The 26,635-nt window shown below is 37.0% G+C and overlaps 2 protein-coding genes across 3 annotated transcripts in view; one reads left to right on the top strand and one right to left on the bottom strand.

Annotated features, from left to right (window-relative positions):
- LOC136857089 (phosphatidylserine lipase ABHD16A) overlaps positions 1 to 26,635 on the top strand; it is a 238,201-nt gene that overhangs the window by 168,809 nt on the left and 42,757 nt on the right. The gene's annotated exons all lie outside the window — the stretch shown is intronic.
- The window catches only part of LOC136857090 (uncharacterized), a 53,556-nt gene that overhangs the window by 18,592 nt on the left and 8,329 nt on the right, over positions 1 to 26,635 (bottom strand). The window contains exons 2-3 of one of the 2 annotated variants that reach the window (XM_067135478.2): positions 17,044 to 17,085; positions 13,048 to 13,215 (exon numbers count right to left, since the gene is read on the bottom strand). In XM_067135478.2, the coding sequence (XP_066991579.2) occupies positions 13,048 to 13,215; positions 17,044 to 17,085 (210 nt within the window). The remainder of the gene's footprint in view (positions 1 to 13,047; positions 13,216 to 17,043; positions 17,086 to 26,635) is intronic. The other variant, XM_067135479.2, reaches the window with a different exon arrangement.

Here is a 26,635-nt window from a genome sequence, read left to right as displayed (position 1 = left end):
AGGCTGAATATTGAGCACCTTCAAATACCACCGGACTGAGCCAGGATCAAACCTCTCAAGTTGGGGTTAGAAGGCCAGCGTTTCAACTGTCTGAGACACTCAGCCCAGCTTCAGTTTTGATGTATAACCCCTGCCCCCCCCAACCTCGTCCGCTATATCCTGCAAACCCGGGTACTGTTTGTTTGTATTTTTTTTTTGCCCCTGCACAAGTCATGGACTTGTGACTATGCACATTTTTCCTGAAACTATATATATATGTGTGTGTGTGTACATAGATTCATCATACAATAAATAAATAATTATAAAGGGTGTTGAAGTTAAAAATTCAATATTTTGAGATATTGATAAATTTCTAACCAAACATTGCACACATCAATATAAAATGCTCAATAAATTATAATTTTTTCTTTTTTTACCATGTTAAACAAATGTAGATGCAGCAGATGATTTATTGAGGGCAGAAGACATTATTTACAGTTTAGCAAAAATTGAAAATTGAATTGAGAGAGTTTTGAGTTGTTACTGCTCTGTTACTATTATTGTGCAGTAGGTTCCCTATATCACAAACAGATTTCTTTCAATTTGTTAATTTATGGATTGGAAGATTGTCATTGAAATACTGTACATGAAATAAACTCCTCACTTTGTTAATTTTACCACCATTTAAGAATAAGAAAATAGAGATATAAGAAGTTCCTTGATCTTTTAATATCAGTCAATACTGATCTGCATTTAGGGCAGTCACCCAGGTGGCAGATTCCCTATCTGTTGTTTTCCTAGCCTTTTCCTAAATCACTTCAAAGAACTTGGAAATTTATTGAACATCTCCTTTGGTAAGTTATTCCAATCCCTAACTCCCCTTCCTATAAATGAATATTTGCCCCAGTTTGTCCTCTTGAATTCCAACTTTATCTTCATATTGTGATCTTTCCTACTTTTATAAATGCCATTCAAACTTATTCGTCTACTAATGTCATTCCACGCCATCCCTCCACTGACAGCTCGGAACATACCACTTATGTCTCAAGTATTATTACAATATTATAAGTCCACCTGTTCAATACAATACACAACTTCAATACGGAACCAAAATGAGAATAGTTACTTGTAACTTGGTAGCCAAACATACCACTTAGTCGAGCAGCTCTCCTTCTTTCTCTCAATTCTACCCAGCCCAAACTTTGGAACGTTTTTGTAACGCTACTCTTTTGTCGGAAATCGCCCAGAACAAATCGAGCTGCTTTTCTTTGGATTTTTTCCAGTTCTTGAATCAGGTAATCCTGGTGAGGGTCCCATACACTGGAACCATACTCTAGTCGGGGTCTTACCAGAGACTTACATGCCTTCTCCTTTACATCCTTACTACAACCCCTAAACACCCTCATAACCATGTGCAGAGTTCTGTACCCTTTATTTACAATCCCATTTATATGATCACCCCAATGAAGATCTTTCCTTATATTAACACCTAGATACTTACAATGATCCCCAAAAGGAACTTTCACCCCATCAACGCAGCAATTAAAACTGAGAGGACTTTTCCTATTTGTGAAACTCACAACCTGACTTTTAACCCCGTTTATCAACATACCATTGCCTGCTGTCCATCTCACAACATTTTCAAGGTCACGCAGTTGCTCACAATCTTGTAACTTATTTATTACTCTATAGAGAATAACATCATCCGCAAAAAGCCTTGCCTCTGATTCCACTCCTTTACTCATATCATTTATATATATAAGAAAACATAAAGGTCCGATAATACTGCCTTGAGGAATTCCCCTCTTAATTATTATAGGGTCAGATAAAGCTTCACCTACTCTAATTCTCTGAAATCTATTTTCTAGAAATATAGCAACCCATTCAGTCACTCTTTTGTCTAGTCCAATTGTACTCATTTTTGCCAGTAGTCTCCCATGATCCACCCTATCAAATGCTTTAGACAGGTCAATCGCGATACAGTCCATTTGACCGTTGAATCCAAGATATCTGCTATATCTTGTTGGAATCCTACAAGTTGAGCTTCAGTGGAATAACCTTTCCTAAAACCAAACTGCCTTCTATCGAACCAGTTATTAATCGAACCAGTTATTAATTTCACAAACATGTCTAATATAATCAGAAAGAATGCCTTCCCAAAGCTTACATACAATGCATGTCAAACTTACTGGCCTGTAATGTTTTGAAGTTTGTTGGATTAATGCCGTTGTTTTATTGTCTACACCAGGCATTATCAATCAAGAGCGAAATGCCTTTGGAGCCAGTTTGCTCCCTGCTCTCGAGGAATTAGAGCAGCTTAGTGAGCAAGTAGGGGAAGTGCATGGTAAAGTACTACTGAAGGCCAGTGGCGCTAAGGTATAGCACATCTTTCCGGATAGGTTAGTTTGCGACGCGATACGCATGCACTCATTTGAGGCGACAGTAGTGCGTTTCCGCCTTTATCCTCACACCACACGGCTTCAAATCTAGTCTGTAGATGTTGCATTTACTATGGAATAGAGTTCAGCACAGCATAGGTCATAGACGCCAACAAGTTTCATATCTTCCTGGGAAGAACAACATTTAACAGTTGAAGAAAATAACACAGCAAAATATTTAATATGTAATTAAATGCTCATCACATTAAAAACATTAGAAGAATAAATGTCACTATAAAATGATGATTTTGAGAGTAGGGTTCATGATATTCAGGCATTAGAAAAGGATCTGCAGGTGTTTGCTACGCCCTTCCCAGAGGATGTCCAAATTGTTAGACCAGAACTGCAGCTAGAACTGATTGACTTTGAGTGCGATACTCAAATGAAAGATAGGTTTGCAAACACAAACAGTTTGACTGAATGTTATGTTCATTTTCCATGGGAGAAATTTCCTTGATTGTACACATTTAATGCTCATATTGTAAGTATATTCGGATCAACTTATTTATGTGAACAGATGTTTTCATTAATGAAGTTTTGTAAATCTAGACACGGAAGTAGGCTCACTGATGAAAACTTGAAATGTGTTTTGCGACTTGCCAGTACGCAAGTGTTAGTACCAAACATTGGTACCATTCTATCTAAACGAGTCCAAAAGTCCCGTGAAGGAGAAGTTCACCAGTGATATGTTTCAGTTCGCGTGTTATTTTTTTTGTCGTCATAAATACCATACAAATATTGAAATGTATGTTAATGAGAGTGCAAAGAATGTGTACAAATCACATAAATTGCATTTTCTTTCGGTAAACGTTCATGTCCCAAAGCTTCAGTTCTTGAAAATGTATTTGTTCAGGAAATATTGCACACTGCTGTATATTTCCTTTGTCTATGAATAATTATTTTGTCCTGTTATACTCTGTAATCTGTGTCCTGTTCGTCTCACATGATCCATGCTCCTAATTATTATTATTATTATTATTATTATTATTATTATTATTATTATAATAGCTGGTATGCATATGGTAACATTTCCGAGCGGCAAGTACAGTATGGCCACGGTATGGTATGCAACCCACCTCTCTGCTGCTCTCTTGTCACGTGATAAACAGCCGTCCCGAGCTGAGCAAGTAACAACGGCTCCCTAGAGCAACTACGTGATGACTGCTGGTCTACACCATATTCTCGTAGTGCATTAAACAGATTGCTGCAGTCAGTCGAGTCATATGCCATTTTGAAGTCTACAAAAGTAATTAGTGTGCGATTCAAGTGGCAGTGCTGGAGTATCATCTTTAGGTTTCAGATCTGTTCCGTGCATGATCAGCGTAGTCGTAAGCCTGCCTGGTATTCATCTACCTTATATCTGTTGCCCCAATGTGGTAAAGAGAACACGTGAGAGCACTTCATTGGCATTTGGCAGGAGTGAAATGTGTTGGTAATTGTTTGGATCCGTCTTGTTGCCCTTTAATATATAGTGGGTCAATCGAAATGGTTTTCCAAGCTGCAGTAATTATTCTGCTCTTCCATGTATTTGCAATGATGGATTGTAGACGGTCAACCAGAATTTCACCTCCCATCTTGAGCATCTCGGTGATTTTGCCATATTCCCCTGACGCTTTATTGTTTTTGAGGTGCGGTATGGTGTTTCGTATCACATTATGTGCCGGTGGAACTGAGTCCTGGTTTGGGGGTGGGGGTATACTGAATTGGAGTTTCGCCATAGGTGGTTCATAGTAGTGTAGCTTCTCGAAGAACTGCTTCAGAATGTCACAGTTGGCCTTTGTGTTAGTTTCAAGATGTGTTCTGTTGGGGTATTAGAAATAAAGGCTGGGTGGCTTGTAATTAGTTATTTCTTCCCAAAATGTCGGTAGAAATTTTATTTATTGTTCCTTTCGAAGTCATTATTAATTTCCTCCAATCTTTTAAGGTGGTATGTGCATTTGATTCATCTGATTGTTTTGTATGTGTGCTTCTGCTTTTCTAAAATATTCTTCCAATTATCTAGTGTTAGGTGGCTGTGCCATTTCTTCCAGGCTCGAATGTGGGATTCCAGGACACTGTCACAGTCTCTACCATCTGTGCTTATATTTCTGTAGTGATTGGCCAAGTTTCCTTAAGATTCCTGGATGGTCTTTTATCCCATGTCCATAAACTATTGTGCAAATTCCTGTGCATGATTTTTTTTACAAGTTGATTTACCTCACCGATATAAATAGGTCTTGTGGTGACAATGGGACACGAAAGGGCTAGGAGTGGGAAGGAAGCGGCCGTGGCCTTAATAAAGATACAGCCTTAAGCCTTTGCCTGGTGTGAAAATGGGAAACCACAGAAAACTATCTTCAGAGTTGCCGACAGTGGGGTTCGAACCCACTATCTCACTATACTGGATACTGGCCGCACTTAAGCGACTGCAGCTATCGAGCTCAGTAAACGTGATCTTTTAAGTATTCCAGATCAGTACATAGGATTTTAGGTTTTTGATGGTTTTTTCAATTGGGTGTGAACTGAATTTTGATTTCAGAGAGATAGTGGTCGGACTCTGCATAATCCTTGTTTATTCTCACATTCATGATTTCTGGAAAGGACTTTCTAGTGATCATCGCATGGTCAATCTGGATTCACCTAATTGGTCGATTGGTGATTTCCAGGTAGTAAGTTTTTCATGGAGGTTTCATAAAGTGTGTGTACATTAGTTGGAGATTGGCCATTTTACTTAAGAGATGTCTGTTGGCGTTTGTCTTTCTGTGTGCCAAGAAATTCCCGATAATGTGTTGGTGTTCTCATTCTCTGCCGATTTGCGCATTAAAATCTCCGAGGAGGATCAAATGTTACTGACGGATCTTGGTGAATGCTTGTTCGACTTGTGACTAGAACTTCTAGACTTTGTTTTTGTCATTGCTGATTGGAGTGTGTGCATTCACCAGTGTGCAGGCCTAGTTGGGGCATTGAACTGTGAGTAGGGACAGGAGTTCTGAAGGTGAAGTCTAGCATCGAGTTCAGGATACTGCTATGTACTAGAAATGCGGTTCCTAACCCATGTAAATTACTGTTTGATGGTTTGATTACAGGCTTCCCCTTGTATCCACTGGAGTCGAAGTGATCAGAAACACAAAATCATGTTTCCTGTACAGTTTCCTGAAATGAGTTCTATTGGGTTTGAGAAGCTTTGAAAAGCTTCTTCTCTTCCCTGCATGATGTCCTGGTCCCCCAGAATCGGAATGTCCAGGTTTGGCTTCTTTCTTATTGGCTTGGGCTTGAGGTGATTGCTCTACTGCTTGTGCCAAGTTTGTTGTTTATTTTAACTGGTAGACATGAGCCTGGGGTGAGTGGGTCACTGATTACACTGGTCGACGATGAATTTTTGCCGAAAGAAGTCAATGTTCTTTGAGGTAGATCAGCGGTGGCCAAACACTGCACAGTTCACAGTGTGTACAGTTACCGCACATTGACTTCACACACACGAAGAGCTTGGTAGGCGTGTCCGCTCTTGGGGAGTGAGAGACTTAATGTGGTGTGAAGCACTGACCATAGGTGTAATCATGACGCTTCTTGGAGACTATTACGTCCGCTTGCCATTGCAAGTACTGCACTCACTGTCTCTGCTTCCCTGCACTAAAACCCCTTAGTAGTCTGGTTCAAAATCTTATATTGTATTCCCTGCATTTATTTGTAATTTTTGCTTTGTTTATTTTCATGCAACTGAGTATGAGACTTCCCTATGCAGCACACGTCATTTTTTCTTTTCCTAATCGTATCTCCTGTTGACATACACTTTCTGTTACAGATAAATTTTAATATGGGAGCAACTTATGGGTCCACCTTTTCAATAAAAAACAATGTTATAATGATTGAATTACAACATTTTAATTAGATATTAGGACTAGTTTCAACACCAATTTCTGCGTCATCTTCAGCCAAAAATTGAGAACAAACACACATATATAAATAACCATACAAGGTAATGCACTAGATCAATGTAACTATCATGTTTATTGAAATGGGCTAAGAGATAAAATGAGTGAACATGAACTAGGAGAAATTTTATAACACTAAGTTAAAATGCTAACATTCATTCTCTAACAACATGTAACATTTTAAAATAAGTTAGTTTGCTTATTGAAATCATTAAGAACTTGAGAGTTCGAATTTCCATCACAAAATGTTCGATAGATGTTTTTTCACTTATGAGTATGAGATTCGTCAATCTTGAGTTAAAAGTATGACATTCATTCTTATGACAAAACACTTTAAAACCTGTTTTCTGCAAGTCTAATAGGAACTTGAGGTTCCAGGTTCGACTTTGCATTACCAATTATTTAATATAAGAAGGAGGCTTATATCACTCTTTTAGGAGTATGGCATGTGTCGTCTTTAAATTAAGGATCAGTTGACTCCTTTTGGCTGAAAATTCAGTATTAAAGTAAGATGAGGTGTTCTTTTCCGAACTTGGGAGTTGTGCTGTAACTTGTAATTTTGTTAGTTTGTTATTGTTATGTATGTAAGGTGGATGCCATATTATGTGCCAGGGTCCTATGAGGAATTCATAGTTCAATACAGGACCTCTGATGACGTGTGCTGTGGCGTGCGGTAGAGAAGAAATTTAAAGAAATATTGTTCATGTGAACTGATTAGGAGGCTGATATTTCAATTTCTTAATAGGGGCAGTTACCAGGTGGATTATCTCTCTTGATATTAAAAAATTAGAATATGTGCCTGATCCTGATTTCATTCCTGAGGTGACTAATTCTGAATCCAACATGAATTGATCTCATTAGAGATCTTTCACTCCGTGAAGATAAAGTGGAACTTCGAGCTTCTAGGCTTCGGGGAAATATTTTGTTGAAGATGATGTCAGAATCTTCCGTTACAGAAAACAAACAAAGCCTTCAGAAAATTTATTATGTAAAAGATGACCCAGTGGTCTTCTGAATCAATGTGCCTGGTCTGTTTGAGGAACTTTTTTTTTTTTTTTTTGCTAGGGGCTTTACGTCGCACCGACACAGATAGGTCTTATGGCGACGATGGGATAGGAAAGGCCTAGGAGTTGGAAGGAAGCGGCCGTGGCCTTAATTAAGGTACAGCCCCAGCATTTGCCTGGTGTGAAAATGGGAAACCACGGAAAACCATCTTCAGGGCTGCCGATAGTGGGATTCGAACCTACTATCTCCCGGATGCAAGCTCACAGCCGCGCGCCTCTACGCGCACGGCCAACTCGCCCGGTGTTTGAGGAACTAAGACAACAGTCTATTTCATCAGACTGGAGGCTGTTTATTGAATCTTTCAAGCAAAATTTGAAGGCCATTCATCTGCATAATGGCAGTTTTAAACCTTCTGTACCCACTGCTCACTTTGTTCATTGAAAAGAAAACTATGAAAATACGAACATAGTATTGAAATCAATTCTATACAATCTCCACCAGTGGTATATCTGTGGAGATCTGGAAGTCATTGTCATATTGATGGGTATGCAGGGAGGATTTACAAAATTCTGCTGCTTCCTTTGCCTATGGGAAAGTTAAAGTTAATGTGAACATTACATCAAGCGAGAGTGGAAATCTAGGTATTACAACCCAAGAGAAGAAAATATCCAGCACATCCCATTAGTTGATCCAAAAAATGTGCTGCTTCCACCTCTCCATATAAAGTCTGGCTTGGCAAAAACCTGTGTGAAGACATTTAGAAGAAACAATTCAAAAAAAGATTCCGGTATCTGAGAAAAGTTTATGGTATCTGAGTGAAAACATTTTGCCATATATCTGCTGAAATACAAGACGTGTCTTAATGGGCCCGTAGATCAAGGAGCTATAGAGGGATAGAAAATTTTTGACACTTTTTAATGAGACTAAAGTGGAAGCTACAGAGGAAGAGTTCAGGAATTCTGGGTATATATGAGGAAATAGGTTGCTATATGCCACTTACACTTCATTTCATACATTTCCTGCTATTTTGCAATGACTCGGATAAAGAGCGTAAAAGACTAGCATTTCTAGCCTACAGTTCTGTGTACTAATCTATTTTCCTGTTTTCAGTCATCAATACTAAGGTTTGGATATGATAAAAATAGCCAATATATACTCTTAAATATGACCATATACTGTATATGTATTTCCAATTAATGATTTTTACCACTAGTTTTTCCCAATGAAAATTACATTAGTTATCAGAACTAAGAATGTGATGACAGTCACCATGAGCACAGAATATTTAAATTGAAGTAAAATACAGGAAGAAAAATGTACATACCTCTTTTATTGTCCATTCATCTCAGCATTTTTGTGTATAGCGGTGTTGCTGTGCTACTAGACATTACAACGTTTTATAGCATTAACAGTACTTTAACTTAGCAAACTTTGTAGAAGAGAATTTTCCCTTCAGCAGAGAAGCATTCCTCCCTGAACTCATTAAGGCAGTCTCTTATGTTAATAATTTAACTGCACTTTATATAGGTATCCTAATGTTACAGTAGCTCTATCACTGTTAATGTAACTATGAAGCTTTGAAAATTGTCTCAATTACAATTTTTTAAGAAAGCTGGTGGGGAAAAAGGTAATTTAGATACTACCTTAAGTGGTATGTGATATGAAGAAACAGAAGGTATATCTGTAATCTACATGAAAAATTGGTCTAGAAAAGTATTTTATTAAAATGAGAATTTTTTGTCAACCTGTGTTATCTGTATACTCTCATCGTCAGGGTTGTTAAGTTTATATACAAAAGATAACCTCATGACAATGTCACTTATCGATTTGTTGTATAGATTTTCTGACATCACCGATATCCATACCCTCAGAGCTTACTGTGTATCTAGCATCCTACCAATAATTAAATTCGCATCTCCCGTTTGGTCTACCTCTTCACCCAATAATCTCAGTCACATTGACCTTGTGCAGTCATTCTTCTATAGTATTGTTAGAGCCAGAGTATCTGATTGTCAAAACTTGAGCAGCAACCAGATACTAGATAACTTAAACCTTTGCCCGTTATCTATTTGCAGGAAAGTAGCCAACCTTGGATTCCTATATAACGCTATTAACTGTTTATTTCATTCTCCTGAACCTGCATCCTTCTTTTCCCTACATATTCCAACTCACAAAACCAGGATAAATCCACCCCTTCATATTCCGTATTCCCACTTCTCTCTTGTTCAAAGAACTTTATTTATCTGCATTCCAACCCTCCTGAACTCTTTATCTTTTGGCAGGAACTTGGACCTCTTTTCTTCATATGCCTCCTTTAAGTAATCGATTCTTCCTTAACTTAACCTAGCTCATTTCCTTCATATTCTTCTTTTCTCTTCTCATTGCTCTCTCCTCTATTGTACATCTATATATATAATAAGAGTTATGTCTGTACATTGTTCAGAATTAGAAAATAATGGTATTTATGTATCGGTCATGTCCACAGTAACAAGGAAATGCACTTTTTACTTTTCCGTAATTTCTGTCTGTCTGTCTGTCTGTCTGTCTGTCTGTCTGTCTGTCTGTCTATCTGTCTGTCTGTCTGTCTGTCTGTCTGTACACGCATCATGAGAAAACGGCTGAAGAGAATGTAATGAAAAATCGGTATATGAAGTCGGGGGATGAGCCACTACAATCTAGGCTGTAAATCATTTTACTCACACTGAGTGAAATGGTAGTTTATGGGAAGGCCTAAAATTTAATTCCCAAATATTTATATTATTAGTGGTCGTATTGATAAAATACTACATAACTAAAATTATATAGAATTAAATTTCCGATCATTTATGTCATACATTGTTACTGTACCGGCTTTAATAACACAGATATTCATGAATTTGTGTTTTTGTTGCCAAGTCCATATCAACGCCGAGCCACGAGAAAGTCGGTTAACAGGATTTAATGATAAGTCGGTATATAGAATCGGAGAACAAGAAACTACATTCTAAATTATAAACAATTGTATTCGCCCTGTATAAAAGTGTAGTTAAGGGGAAGGTGCCTAAAATTTAATTTTTAAATATCTATGATATTGGTCCTATCGAAAAGTACTCCATAACTTTTACTCCATAACTAAAGTTATGGAGAATACAATTTCAGACCATGTATGTTTTATTCAATTTTAGCTTACCAACTATGATAAGAGTGGTATTTCAGAGTCGGAAGAAAACTGAATGTGAAGGCCTACAATATTGAAAGCGCATAACATTGATCAACAATAACATTACATTGACCATTGTTTGTGGTGATGTTCTTTGTTTCTTATGCTGCCGCTCAACTCCGATAGATGAGATTACTTCTGCGTACCGAGTATAACAGCCTGACTGAATATTGGCGAGAAATAGCTGGGGAGTTAGAAAACTTTCTTCTTTAGACTGGCATTCCTCTGGTTCATACATTTTCTGATACCATACTGCTGGTACGTAACTCACTTTCATCATAGTATTCCAGCTATTCGATCCTTACTCTGACGTGCTGTTTTGAATGAGCAATGTGCACTCTTAAGGCAGAGGGCTCAGTAGTAGTAGTAGTAGTAGTAGTAGTAGTATGACCTGGTCTAGAATTACAATTTAGGCACATTCCAAATTCCACAATTTGCTAAATAATTCAAAATTCAACCCTGAAAAGAGCCATTTCTTAAAAAGAGCTTCTTCCTCTTCACTTTTATTAAATTCTACATTCATTTTATTCAAAATTAGCAGTGAAAAAAAGGGGGGGGGGGTTCTCCTCTGGCTTGGAGGAAAAAATTGCGTCCAAGTCAGATTTTTCCGCTACCAGTGTAGTGAATTGAGATTTTCCGACTAGAACAGATGTAAGGCTTTTCAGGCGTTCGCTCTATTAACCAGTGTTTCATCTTAGGTCTGACACTAGACTCATCAGAGTGGGATGTGTCAGACCCTACCCACTGACGCTGGGGTGTATGCAGGTGAACTTACCAGAAGCCCTATATAAGAGGCACAGCCTGATAACTGCATACGGGAGATAAAACCACAATGGAATTATTGCCAGCCTAGCAATTCCGAATGATGATAGAGCATGCTCTATTGGTGGAAAAATATCTAATTTCCTCCTTGGGAACTTAGAATTTCCATTTTCCGACTAATCGGGTACTCCTAGGAAACAGATTAGTAAAAGGGCATAGTTTTTGCCCTGGGACTCTTCACTATTCGACTCTCCCCTCCGAAAGAAGACTAAGAGTGTTCACAGATCACGGCTGTCTACGGCCTGGTCATTCCAGCTCTGGAACTTTGGACTCTTATATCGGCAGCGTAGTACTCTTCGTTAAAAGTGAGAAAATGTGTGGTTTTTCATTTAGTCGGGTATTTCATGTGAAATCATTGCTTTTATTCGCGCATTCCTACTAATGTCATTGTAATGACTTATGTTCATTTCAGTTGGGAAAACCACTAAGACAGTCTTTCTGATGATTTAAAAAGGCAGGTGGAGAGTGAGTGTCTGCCATTATAATGCAGTTCTCCCTAACCTTATTGTGACTGATGGTAGGCGAGTGGGCCTACCATTACAATGAAAATTCCCTAATGAAGTCTTCATATGAGAAGACATTTGGTGATTTCTCCGTCGCGTTTCCAAGGTAACGTTAAGAGCTATACAATTTAATACAGTCTTGCTCACAACGTGTACTCTCTCTAACCTACAATTTATTCTGTAAACTATGTAGAATTCCATAGCGAAGCACGGGTACATCAGCTAGTCATGTAATATTTATTTATTTTTTAGTATACTATACCGTTACTTATGTGTCTTACCTGTATTTATCTTACTGTGCCTAACTATAAGTTGCTCTTTTTGTTTTCCTTTCAATCTTTAATTTTGCTCATTCTTTTCATTTGCCTTTATGTTTTACTGTTAATTGTTGTGTCCCTACAATAATTTTGTTTGTTTTTAATTTTCTTCTACTACTTTTATCATTGGATGATTTTTCTTGATTGCTTATTTTTTTAAGTTTGCATTATGCTGCTCCATTGTAAATACTGTATATTTTTCATTGTGTAACTCTGTAATTCGACGCCTCACTGTTTTCGTTTCTCAAATAAAAAAAAATAAATAAAAAAATATGGGCAGCTGGTGTTTAGGTGTGGCGTTTGTTTGCAACAAAGATTAACCGATTTGATATAGAAATTGAACTGTTTATTAAAGATCAAAAATCATAAAAAGTGTTATTTAGTTAAGAAGTAATAAGTAATTCATCTCCGCTGTAAAGAGGTTCAAGTGGAGATTGACACTTTTGCTTCCTGAGCTCCCAATTAACCTGATATTTCACATTGGTACAGATGAAGACTATGCTCATATCTCTATACACGTCTCACTATTGGAACTAAATACACTAAATGTGGTTAAGAATTTCTGTGGTCAACTTAATTTTGCAGTCTAACAACCTCATTTAAAGTAAATCTGACATGGCCCAGATTACATTTCAAGCACCAGTCTGAAGGAAGTAAGTTTTCAGGGACAGCTTAGAGAAACTTTCCTGGCCTTAAGTCTTAGAATCATATCATCCTATAATTTTACCTGTTCAGATGAGAATAACATTTGGTGGTAAGTTTGAAAATATATAAATGATTTTGTATCTTCCATCTGCATTAATTCACATACTAACAGAGTGCTTAAGAAACACATATTTATTTTACTAATTAGTAATAAGAAAGTCTACTCACTCCTGCTTCCTGGTGGCATTGTAAATCTAGCAAGCAATTTGGGTAGGAAGTTGGCTATGAGGCTGAAGAGAGGCACAAATGATACAGAGTAGTTGTTTCCATTGGCTGCGTTGTTGTTATTGTTGTTGTTGTTGTTTGATGAACTGCCTCCAATACGAAGTACTCGTGCTACAGGGTACAAAAGAATGATATGTATTATATTTTCCATTGAAGTGAAAATTATGTAAAGAATATGCCCAGACTGGTAATCCTGTCACTTTCTTCTGCTCAAACAAACACCATCATAAACATTTTAAAAAAATGATACAATGCAATATCTACATCTTAATTCATAAATGAATTCTTTTCTCATTAGTTATACTCCTTCTCATTCCATCTCTTCTAACAGCAAACAGAATCATTTCTGCATTTGAGAGAGAACCTTTGGTGGCAACTTTGAAAATATATAAATGATTTTATATCATCCATCTGCATTAACTTACATACTAACAGTCTGTTCATGAAACACGTTTATTTTACTAATAACTAAAAAAAAATTCTACTTATTCCTGCTTCCTGGTTTATCAGGGGAGCAGACTGAATTAAAAAAGGGAAGGAGAACAATTTCCTAGGAGGAATTTTATATCTTGAAGTAGGATGTGATAAGGAGGAAGTTGTACTGATGTACATTTGTTCCCATTTGTGTTCTTTTTCCGTACATATCTAGAATTCACCCTGTTGTTATTTCTTGATGAAGACTGTATTTTTGAATTTGTCGTTTGCCGCAGGCCAGACCAAAATGTAATTTCCACAAAAGTCTCCGTTTTATTCTTGGCTGTGACATGGGAACTGCAGAGGTATGAGTGACGCTGAGTAATGATATTCAGAGCACAGCTTGTCTTGTTTGGATGTTATGGAAGGTGCAGCACTTCAGGCTATTCATGCTACACCACCACTTTCTGGCCCAGTGAGGAAAGTACTGGCAAACTGCTTCACTCCACCTTATACGCTTCATAATAGGGCTGCCATCAGTTTTTGTGCTTTCCTTATAACCTAATCATTGGTGGTTCTCTTGAGGACCCAACCAGCCTCTGCATTGAAGACTTGACAGACAGACATCTACAACGCAGATTTCCTGTCCTCCCCCTGATTTCCCGTGTGAATCAGTGGTAGATTATGGGTTCAAATTTAGGAGAGGTAGTCAGAACTTTTAAGGGCAGATAAAGGTCTGATGATGATGATGATAATTGTTGCTATAAAGGGACGAATATCAAGATATTCGGCCCTAGAAAGATATATCCATTTGGCACTTCAGGTTGTATGATGTTGGCATGTAAAAAATTATCAGTAGAGTTCTGGTTTCTTGGCCACCTAGTAGAGCAAAACAGAACATTGAAATTCACTTGCAGGTTCATAAATTGCATAAAATCAAAATGCCTGCACACATCAGCTGAGGTGGTTGTTGTTGTTGTTGTTGTTGTTGTTGTTGTTGTTGTTGTTGTTATTATTATTATTATTATTATTATTATTATTATTATTATTATTATTGTTGTTGTTGTTATTCAAATAACCCTTTTGAGGGTACGATAAATCAACTTCGGTTACTTTTCTTGGCATTTAACTTTCTTCGTTTCCAGACTTCCTTCATTTTCTGAGAATGTTGTTCCTTTTCCTCTTGAGTCCATTTTCTTTCATTTGTTAATTTCTTTCTCCCCTGAAATCGAGTCTTTCATGTTACTTCTCTGAAACATGTCCTGTTTTCTATCGTATCTATTTTAATTCTAGTATTTTTCATATCCTTTTCAATGTCAATGAGCCATGTTGGCTTGGATTTGTAACTGTTCAATAAGTTGAAGTTTTGTTTAGTTAGTCCATTGTTATTCATTGTATGAATGTGTCCAAAACACTGGAGTCTTCTTTTCCTCATTACAGTTGTCAGTATTCAACTTTTAAATATAGCTCTCTGTTTGATCGTAGTCTAAATTCGGCATTGTTATTTCTTATAGGTCCCAGTATTTTTCTCGAAATTCTTCTTTCGACTTTTTCTCATTTTTCAAGATCCTCCATTCTTGTAATTTCTGCTGCATATAAAATTGATAATATCTTAGTTTCAAGTTCCAGGATAGAGATTTCTTATTGTATATATTTTTTGTCATATGAAACGTCCTTTCCATTTTGTTCACTTTTATATCTATAACTACCTTTTCTTTTGTGTTGTTTATTATCCATTCTCGCAGGTATTTAAAGCAATCTGTCTGAGATATTATGTTATTGTTAATTGTGATATTTTGAGGGGCATTAATGGTGTTTGTCACGGGGCCCTTACCTAAGTCCTGGCATTGCTTCCATTTACTTGTGCCAGGCTCCTCACTTTCATCTATCCTATCCGACCTCCCTTGGTCAACGCTTGTTCGTTTCTAACCCCGGCGGTATTAGGTTTGAGTGGCCTAGTGAGTCTTAAATTTTCATGCCCTTCACAGCCCTTGTCTTCCTTTGGCCAATATCTTCATTTTGCGAAGTGTCGGACCCCTTCCACTTTTCTCTCTGATTAGTGTTATATAGAGGATGGTTGCCTAGTTGTACTTCTTCTTAAAACAATAATCACCACCACTAATGATTTTTGTCATGAACTTTGTTTTTATAAATTATATTTGCAATCCTATTTTGACCGCTTGTTTCTGTAATTCTCGTATTTGTTCTTGAGTATTATCTATTGAGTCTGTAATTAACGCCATGTCATCTGCGAAAGCTAAACAAGCTATAATGATTTTGTTTGGATTTCTTCCTAGTTGAACACCTTTAGTATTGTTGGCTTTCCTCCATTCTCAAACTACTTTCTCTAATGCCCAATTGAAAAGTAGAGGTGACAAACCATCTCCCTGTTGTACACCTGATCTTATTTCAAATGGTTTTGAGAGTTCACCCAAAAAATTTACTTTGGATGTTGTGTTTGTTAATGTTGCTTTAATTATTTCAATTTTCTTATTATCTAGCCCATATTCCTTTAAAATATCAGATAAATTATTTCTATCAGAATCATAGGCCTTTTAAAGTCTACAAAAGTGATTACAAATTTGGAGTTTCTGATCTTCCTCATAGCTGTTATATTCTTCAGATTTAAAATTTGTTCCGAACATGACCTTCCCTTTCTAAATTATTATTATTATTATTATTATTATTATTATTATTATTATTATTATTATTATTATTATGTGTCTCTTCTTTTTTTGGTGTTTGTTCTGCTTTCTCTTGTCCCCATGACACTTCACATCTTCAAGACCGAAGTCCTGTCTGGTAAGCACCACCCCCTGGTAAATTTTGACATCTACTTCCCTAATGAACCTAGGAAGGTGAAACACTCTCATCATGAAAGGAAAGGAAATAAGGAGAACTGAAATTTATAAGCAACGTCGTATGACGGTGAGCTTATATTTTGGGAGATGGTGGGTTCAGTTCCCACCATCGGCAGCCGTCTATGTAAATGTTGGGGCTGTGCCTTAATTAAAGCCATGGTCGCTATCTTCTCAGTCCTAGCCTTCCCATTCTTGCATTGCTGAAAACCTTTGTTGAGTTAGTGCGATGTTAATCACTTAGCAGAAAGACAAGAAGTAACCAGTCATGCCCTGTGCCACTGTTCATACATTAAGGCAGTCGAGACAGTAAAATGGGCTGAATGGGATTACACCCTTCTGTGATCAAAATGTTGAAACCTGATGATGGCAACAGTTATATTGGATATAGTTTATCCTGCACTTTCTCATGGTCAAAACTTTGAAGATGACAGTGTTATCTTGGAACTCTTCCCAAAATGCCATAAATTAATTACATTTGCATACAGTAGGATGAAGGCTTACCACATTTTTATCAGTCTTCATACACACTGTTTCTAAGGTGAGACCACATTGTTTGTAGCCTCTACCATCAGTAATAAACAGTTAATTCTCATAAATTCACATTTTGTATCATTGTCCTTAAAGTGATGCTACCATGTGGATTTATATGAATAATGAAACTCACCTGCTCGATTTACTGCATTCATCATTGGAGATGTCCAAGAAACTGGAAAATGTGAAGTGCAATATTAGATCCCTAAATGTTTTTAAATTGTTGCAGCTTTTGTCAGTGGAGGATAGAATAAGGATGGTGATGACAATACAAGTTTAGTTACTGATTGCATGATTTAATAAATAATAATGTTATTTGCTTTACGAGCCACTAACTACTTTTACGGTTTTCCGAGACTCCGATTGCATCATTTAAGGATGCATTGTCTCTTGTTCATTTACAGGCATACCAGAAACCATGCTGATGAACAGCCCTACTCTACTTGGCTACATACAATATTGTTGTTAAAAACAAATTACGGTAATTTTTCTTTTCTCATCCTTCGTGGACATTACTAATTCTCAACACAGCTTATTCTCTTGCTCTCTCTGCCATCTCATATTTAATTCCTTCCATGCAGCATTTAATGCCGATATGTTTCCTAGGTCATTTCCAGGGCATTCCTGATCAGTCCAATTGAAATGATTCCCTCATTTTCATAGCTCTGAGATTTGCTGAAAAGAGAGCTTAGATTGTCTGTGGAAGAGGGTGCTAACTCTGCTTACACACAGTCCCAGGTTTATCTTTTTCCTTCTAAATATTAAAGATGCGAATTGTAGAGTCTGAGACCTATGAGCACAATTACTAGATTCATGCTGAACAATATATCCAAGATGCCTATTCCTTTACTGTAGTAAATGGTATCCTGGTATTTATAAGCAGCTGTTAATGGTCCGCAAACTTGAACATGACTGCCAAAACTTGCACAACCAACCAGGAAAGAGAGGTGACTGAGATGTAACTTTTCTTTTATGTACTAGTAAATCAGGCAATATGAGGCTGGCATATTTCAGCACTTTCAAGTACCATTAGCCTTGCACTCAAAAACATATGAGCAATTCAGCCCAATTGTGATAACAGCATAGAACAGAATTACTAATACATATAAGATAACAATATACTGTTTTTAGAGTATGTGGTGCAAATTGTAATTAGGGGAATGGGGAGTAAAGAGATTTGAAATTAAGCATTCTCTTCTTACATGCTGGGCTCAGACAAGAGTGCTGGCTTTCTGCACCCCCCTCCCCCCTCCCCCTCCAATTTGACGGATTAATTTGGGCTCGGTCCTATGGAAGGTGCTCAGATACACCATCCTCATGTCGGTAGATTTACCGATATCATTCACTACTGATCTGCATTTAGGGCAGTCGCCGAGGTGGCAGATTCCCTATCTGTTGCTTTCCTAGCGTTTTCTTAAATGATTGCAAAGAAATTGGAAATTTATTGAACATCTCCCTTGGTAAGTTATTCCAATCCCTAACTACCCCTTCCTATAAACGAATATTTGCCCCAATTTGTCCTCTTGAATTTCAACTTTATCTTCATGTTGTGATTTTTCCCACTTTTAAAGACACCATCCAAACTTATTCGTCTAAACTGAGGTCCTCCCACGCCATCCCTCCACTGACAGCTTGGAATATACCCCTTATTACATGTAACTAATCTCAAGATTAGACCTGTATTGAAATTTGCTATAAATGCTTACAATATAGTGATTATTTTAATCCACCATTTCAATACAAATTGGTTTTGTGTTGCTAGTTCATAATACTACAACACGAATTTACAGGGACATGTTTTGCTTTATTTACAAGCATCTTCAGCCTACATAATTGTCTCAAGGTTAAGACCTGTCATATTTGGATTGTTTTTACAAATTTTTCCTTGAGTATAAATCCATGTTTAGTAATAATATGTAAAAAACATAGGAATTATGTACACATTAAAAGTATGACAATATGAATTACAATGTTGAATTGAAGTAACCCTTAATTCTAAAATACATTGACGTCCAAAACATAGTAACTACAATTTGAAAATTTGGCTAAAATTGTTTTCACAGTGCTGTGGTTGATTGAATCAACTGTAATATAGCTTTAAATTTGAGTCATAAATATAAACTGAAGGTTAAAATATAGGAGCCATTTTTTCTAAAATCCATTGATTTCTGGAACACAATAACTTCCGATATTGAGAATTTGGTTAATAATTGTGATCTCCAGTGCAATTTACACATGGAGTCAAATCATAGTTGTTTTTAAATAATTGCATTGGAGATCACAATTATCAACCAAATTCTCAATATCGGAAGTTATTGTGTTCAAGAAATCAATGGATTTTAGAAAAAATGGCTCCTATATTTTAACCTTCAGTTTATATTTATGACTCAAATTTAAAGCCATATTACAGTTGATTCAATCAACCAAAGCATTGTGAAAACAATTTTAGCCAAATTTTCAAATTGTAGTTACTATGTTTTGGACGTCAATGTATTTTAGAATTAAGGGTTACTTCAATTCAACATTGTAATTCATATTGTCATACTTTTAATGTGTACATAATTCCTATGTTTTTTAAATATTATTACTAAACATGGATTTATACTCAAGCAAAAATTTGTAAAAACAATCCAAATATGACAGGTCTTAACCTTGAGACAATTATGTAGGCTGAAGATGCTTGTAAATAAAGCAAAACATGTCCCTGTAAATTCGTGTTGTAGTATTATGAACTAGCAACACAAAACCAATTTGTATTGAATAGGTGGATTAAAATAATCACTATATTGTAAGCATTTTACATACCCCTTAGTTGAGCAGCTTGTATCCTTTCTCCCAAGTCTTCCCAGCCCAAATTTTGCAACATTTTTGTAACGCTACTCTTTTGTGGGAAATCGCCCAGAACAAATCGAGCTGCTTTTCTTTGGATTTTTCCCAGTTCTTGAATTAAGTAATCCTGGTAAGGGTCCCATACACTGGAACCATACTCTATTTGGGTTTTCACCAGAGACAAATATGTTCTCTCCTTTACATCCTTACTACAACCCCTAAATACTGTCTTATCCATGTGCCGAGATCTGTACCCTTTATTTACAATCATATTTATGTGATTACCCCAATGAAGATCTTTCCTTATATTAATACCTAGCTATTTACAAATATCCCCAAAGGGAACTTTCACACCATCAACGCAGTAATTAAAACTGAGAGGACTTTTCCTATTTGTGAATCTCACAATCTGACTTTTAACCCCGTTTATCATCATACCATTGCCTACTGTCCATCTCACAACATTATCGAGGTCATTTTGCAGTTGCTCACAATCTTGTAACTTATTTATTACTCTGTACAGAATAACATCATCTGCGAAAAGCCTTATCTCTGATTCCACTTCTTTACACATATCATTGATATATATAAGAAAATATAAAGGTCCTATAATACTGCCTTGAGGTATTCCCCTCTTAATTTTTACAGGGACAGATAAAGCTTCATCTACTCTAATTCTCTGAGTTCTATTTTCTAGAAACAGAGCCTCCCATTCAGTCACTCTTTTTTCAAGTCCAATTGCACTCATTTTTGCCAGTAGTCTCCCATGATCTACCCTATCAAATGTCTTAGCCTGGTCAATCGCGATACAGTCCAATTGACCTCCTGAATCCAGGATATCTGCTATATCTTGCTGGAATCCTACAAGTTGGGCTTCAGTGGAATAACCTTTCCTAAACCCAAATTTGCCTTCTATCAAACCAGTTATTAATTTTGCAAACATGTCATATATAATCAGAAAGAATGCTTTCCCAAAGCTTACTTACAATGCATGTCAAACTGACTGGCATATAATTTTCAGCTTTATGTGTATCACCCTTTTCTTTATATATAGGGGCTACTATAGCAACTCTCCATTCATTTGGTAAAGTTCCTTCATGCAAACAATAATCAAACAAGTACTTCAGATATGGTACTATATCCCAACCCATTGTCTTCAGTATATCCCCCGAAACCTTACCAATTCCAGCTGCTTTTCTAGTTCTCAACTTTTGTATCTTACTGTAAATGTCATTGCTGTCATAGGTAAATTTTAGTACTTCTTTAGTATTGGTCATCTCCTCTATCTGGACATTATCCTTGTAACCAACAATCTTTACATACTGCTGACTGAATACTTCTGCCTTTTGAAGATCCTTGCATACGCACTCCCCTTGCTCATGAATGATTCCTGGAATGTCCTTGGAACCTGTTTCTACCTTAAAGTACCTATACATACTCTTCCATTTTTCACTAAAGTTAGTGTGGCCACCAATTATGCTTGCCATCATGTTATCCTTAGCTGACTTCTTTGCTAGATTCAATTTGCTAGGAAGTTCCTTCAATTTCTCCTTACTTCCACAGCCATTTCTAACTCTATTTCTTTCCAACCTGCACCTCCTTCTTAGTCTCTTTACTTCTCTGTTATAATATAGTGTATCTTTACCATTCCGTACCACCTTTAAAGGTACAAGCCTATTTTCACATTCCTCAACAATTGCTTTAAACCCATCCCAGAGTCTGTTTACATCTTTATTTACCGTTTTCCACCGATCATAATTGCTTATTAAAAACTCTCTCATGCTTGTTTTATCAGCCACATGGTACTGCCTAACAGTCCTAATTTTAATCTCTTCCTTTCTTTCACATTTATTTTTAATTACCACAAAGCAGCTTCATGATAACTAATACCATCTATTACTTCAGTTTATCTATAGAGCTCATCTGGTTTTTCCAGCACCACATCAAGAATATTCTTCCCTCTAGTTGGTTCCATCAATTTCTGAATCAGGTGCCCTTCTATTTTAACTTATTTGCCATTTGTTGGTCATGCTTCCTGTCGTTCGCATTACCTTCCCAATTGACATTTGGTAAATTGAGATCACCCGCTACGATTACGTGCCTTTCTTTATCGTTTCCCACATAGCTGATTATCTTATCAAATAATTCTGAATCATCATCTGCGCTACCCTTTCCTGGTCTGTACACGCCAAAGACATCAAGTTGCCTATTATCTTTAGAAATGAGCCTTACCCCTAGAATTTCTTGCTTGTCATCTTTAACTTTTTCGTAGCCTACAAATTCTTCTTTCACGAGAATGAATACTCCCCCTCCTACCATTCCTATCCTATCTTTACGATACACCCTCCAGTTCCGTGAAAAAATTTCTGCATCCATTATATCATTTCTCAGCCATGATTCAACTCCTATTACAATATCTGGTAAGTATATATCTATTAAATTACTTAATTCTATTCCTTTCATTACAATACTTCTACAGTTGAGCACTAACAGTTTTATGTTATCCCTACTTGATTTCCAGTTCCCTGATCCCTTAACACCACTCCCTAGGCCACCCTGTTTCCCTGTATGTACCTCCCTATAACCCTTCTATACAAATTTCGTAACTTATATGTACCACTGCGGTATAAGTGAAGGCCATCTGAGCGCAGATCCCTATCTCCTACCCACCCATTAGGATCTAGAAATTTCACTCCCAGTTTCCCACATACCCACTCCATAGTCTCATTTAAATCCCCAATCACCTTCCAGTCAGTATCCCTCCCACAGATTATTCCACTGATAACAATCTCCGCTTCCTTAAACTGCACCCATGCTGCATGTACCAGATCCCACACATCCCCAACTATGTTGGTACTTAGACCTGCTTGTCTTACGTTGTTAGTACCAACGTGAAACCCCACCACCTTCTCCTTTCCCTCCTCCTTCTCTTCTACTTTCCTCAACATCTGCCTTAACCTAATTCCTGAATAACACTCTACTCTCGTACCCTTTCCTCCACACACTTTCCCGACATGTCTAACGATAGAATCCCCCATGACCAGAGCCTCAACTCTACCCACCTCATTTGATCCCCTCCTCTCCTGGTCAGTCCTATCTTTCCTGACAGCTGCAGAAGCTACTACCTCCTCCCTTTTCTCCATCCCATGACCCTGTTCCACCTGTCTTTTCCTATCCACTACTCCACATTTCCCTTTCCTACCTCTTCCCTTTCTCATACTTCCAAACTTCTCGGCAACAATTCCCTGTTCCTCATCTTCCCTTGGTTGTTCTACCTGCAGTGACTTGTACAGATTTCTCACCGACAGTCCTTAGCCTGCAATCTCCTTCCCCTTAAAACATTAGACCACCTGTTTTCCACTTCCCCCCTTTCCTTCCAATCCCTCTATTACACCTACTGTATCCTGTAGATTGTTTGGAGGCCTACTTTCCTTCTTGTCCTCTGAGAGAATCCGAATTATCTCCCTCAAGCTCTACAACTCCTCCCTCATACTCCTTAATGCCTGGCCACACCCACAGTTCCTGCACTCGCACTGCTTAGCCGTTTTTTACTAAATAATGAAAAGAGAAGAAAAAATAAGATAACTTATTCTGTGCAAAATAAAAATGTAAGGAAAGAAATATTGTCTAGGTTAGTTCACAAAGATCATACGACAGTAAGTTATTTAATATTAGGCTACTACTGCACTACAATACTACTTAATTATACTATTTTTATTTCTACAACACACTAACACGATGAAAATTGCTGTTAATTACTGGAAACAGAGAATAATACACAAGAATTACACAATTCTTAACTGGTACATAAAAGGACTCCTACGGGACAAAATACCAGCAGCTCGGTGTCTCCGAAACCCCTTAAACGTAAAACCAATAAATGAGGCTTATTTTTTAAGTATTCTCGAGAACGAGTAATATGATTTAGTACGCCAATATTCTCATCAAAGCATATTTACAGTGCTCAAAAGAAGTTTTGCATATTATGATTTCACACAGTACATGTCACGGTATCTTAAACATGTTTGCAGTATGCACGGTAGGCCAATGTGCGAGACATAATTGAGAAGTTGGATGCAATAACAGCGTAAGTAGACTTACGTTATTTTGAGAAACAGAAGCTTGAAGTTTATGAAAGTTCGGAGTTAAAAGTAATATTTGGAATCAGCCTGAATTTCATTTAAGGACATTTTTAAGAGAGCCAGGAAATGTTTTTCTCAAAGAATTTTATTGATCTGTTAGCTAATAAGAAAGACAGAGTTATTTAAAATTTCATTTTATATGCTGTTATTGCATGAAGCAGGAATATTATATTATGCCATACACCAGTATTGATCAGGGAATTAGGAAAGCATGATTGCCCACTATAGAGGAACAAAAATGGCAGTTTATCCCACCTTTGGAGAATCCTTTCTGCCAATGTTGAGGAGATTGTTGTCAATACAGTTTAATTTAAAGTCCCTTCCACCTTCCTTCAGAAATACCAAATTGTACAAATCTGTATGGCCTAAGCCGTTTGAGCCACAGGTATTATCGGTGCATATTATGTTATATACCTGTAGAATATTATACAATACTGAATTTTTATAGCTTTTATATATAGGGCAACATAGGGTACTGTATATTAAAAATCATGTCACAATATACAGTATTATATTGAAATAGAAATACCAAGGTTACAGAAGATGAAATTTTTCCACAAAGAAGGAAAGGGAAGTGGGGATTGTGGGATGTTCATGTCAGTCTGAAATAATTTTACAAGTCACCAGCAACACTCTCCATTACCCTTTCATCTGTCAGTCATTAAACATTGCCCCAGAGGAGTGCGACAGGTTTCAGCACCCGGCATAATTCCTATCCTCACTGCTAGATGGGGGCTTCATTCATTCCATTCCTGACCCGGTCAAATGATTGGAAACAGGCTTTCAATTTTCACCACATACTGTATTCAAATTCAATTAAAATAATACTTTAGAAATTGGACTTCTCATCAACTGAGAAGAAAAGAAGATATATTTGGAGCATACAGAACAGGGAATGAGGGGGATGAAAAATGATTAAATGATTTAATACCGTATGAGATGAAACCAAAGAAATGTAGTAGAAGCATTTTCACTGGTGGTGACCTAAATATGCCGAAAGTAGAATGAGAAGGATATTTAAAATCTGAAAAACATGACCAACTTTTAGCACAGGCTGGGATACAAAATAAAATTCCAGATCTAAAAAGGGTGAGAGGGGGTAGGAGTATGTAACTGATAACACTGAACAGTATAATGCAATAGTAGATTCAGTTGAAAGGAATATATAAATTAAGCAACAGAAATCAACTATGATTTTGGGCAGTTGAAGATTAATATCCATAAAATTTATTGGGACCATTGGGAGCAAAAAAAAAAAAAAAGGTGTAGAAGTTGACTGCAAGAGCAGTTTAAAAAAATGGGGGTGGGCAACTATACCTTATCTGAGTTTTATGTCTAATTTCTGTCTAAATAATGTGATCATACCTCAAGAATGGGAAAAGGCTCTGGTAGTACAAGTGTACAAAGGGAAGACTGTGTTAACTACAGTCCAATGAATCTTATGTGTATGGTTTCTGAAGTCACAGTACACAAACATACAAGAGAATGTTTAGAACCAATACGCTGGTTGAACACAGTTGGTAGTTTGGTATCAGGCAGCGCTGTAGTCCAAAAATTCTTACAGGGTAGGCTTATACTCTAAGACAGGGCATGACAAATCCAGGATGCAAGACCATCCTGATGTTTAAAATTAGTAGGTTACAGCTAGTTATAACATTCTTCCCTGAATTTGGTATAAATCAGTCATATAGTAGACAGTTTATGATGACAAAGAAGAAATCCATATTTGACTGCACTATTTTGAAAATCTTGTTTTTGCTTACACTGTAGTTTTTCACTGGACCTAATTCCAGCTGTTTGTTAAAAAACAATTGAAGGTGCCACTTTTAATTTGCGATCACACTTTTCAGTGGAACAAACTCTTAAATTGGTGTATATTGCAGTACAGTGGTTTTGCAGCCACGTCTTCATATATTTCTCAGGCTTAAATTGGTCAGCTGGTAAAGCATTTTAGTATGTACATAAGGCCAGAAATGTAAGCAACAAACAGTAGTGATCTTAAATTAGTGATGGCTGATAATGTTATTCATCAAGCTGAACCTTCAGTGTTCACGATTACGGGCATAGTTGGAGAGTTAAAACTCACTGACAGAATGGCAATATTAAAAAGAAAAGAACCAAATTACAGTAGAAGGTACATGCAAGAAAACAGAAGGCAGACTCCAATGAGTGGAGTTAACCAGAGGGCATACAGCGTATACCCTCGACTACAGCCCTGGTTTCAAGGCAGGGCCCCTTGCAAAGCCTGACTCTCGGATTTCTGGTAGGATGTGTCTGAAGTTTTAGACAAGAGTGAACAGCTAACTGTACAACAGTGGACTTGTCTAAAGCCTTTGACAGGGTAAAACATAATATTAAGAAAATGAAAAACCTGGACTAGATAAGAGGGTAGTCAACTGGATGATAGCTTTCTTGAAGGACAAGAAACAGAGAGTAAGGGAAAGGGTGTCATAACGTGAACCTCAAAAAGTGAGAAGGGAAGTGTCAGTAGGTGGTAAACTGGTACACTGTACTCTATATAAATTTATTTAAAGGATAGGCTATGCAAGAAGAATTGGCCTCACAAATGAGACTTCTGCAGATGATTTAGCTTAGTACAGAAAAAAAAAAAAAACCACTCTACATGAGTGTAAAATATTGCAGAAGAATTTGGATAAAATACAGATCTGGATTCAGGGAAATGGATGACAATGATCAAGAGAGTTGAGCAGTTAGCTTTGCAGACCAAACGTAGATTATAGTAAGCATTCACAT

Source organism: Anabrus simplex, chromosome 1 (genome assembly GCF_040414725.1).
Source record: "Anabrus simplex isolate iqAnaSimp1 chromosome 1, ASM4041472v1, whole genome shotgun sequence".
In the NCBI taxonomy this organism is placed as follows: domain Eukaryota; kingdom Metazoa; phylum Arthropoda; class Insecta; order Orthoptera; family Tettigoniidae; genus Anabrus; species Anabrus simplex.
Note: the sequence above shows the minus strand (reverse complement) of the source record. Positions and strands in the feature narration are given on the sequence as shown.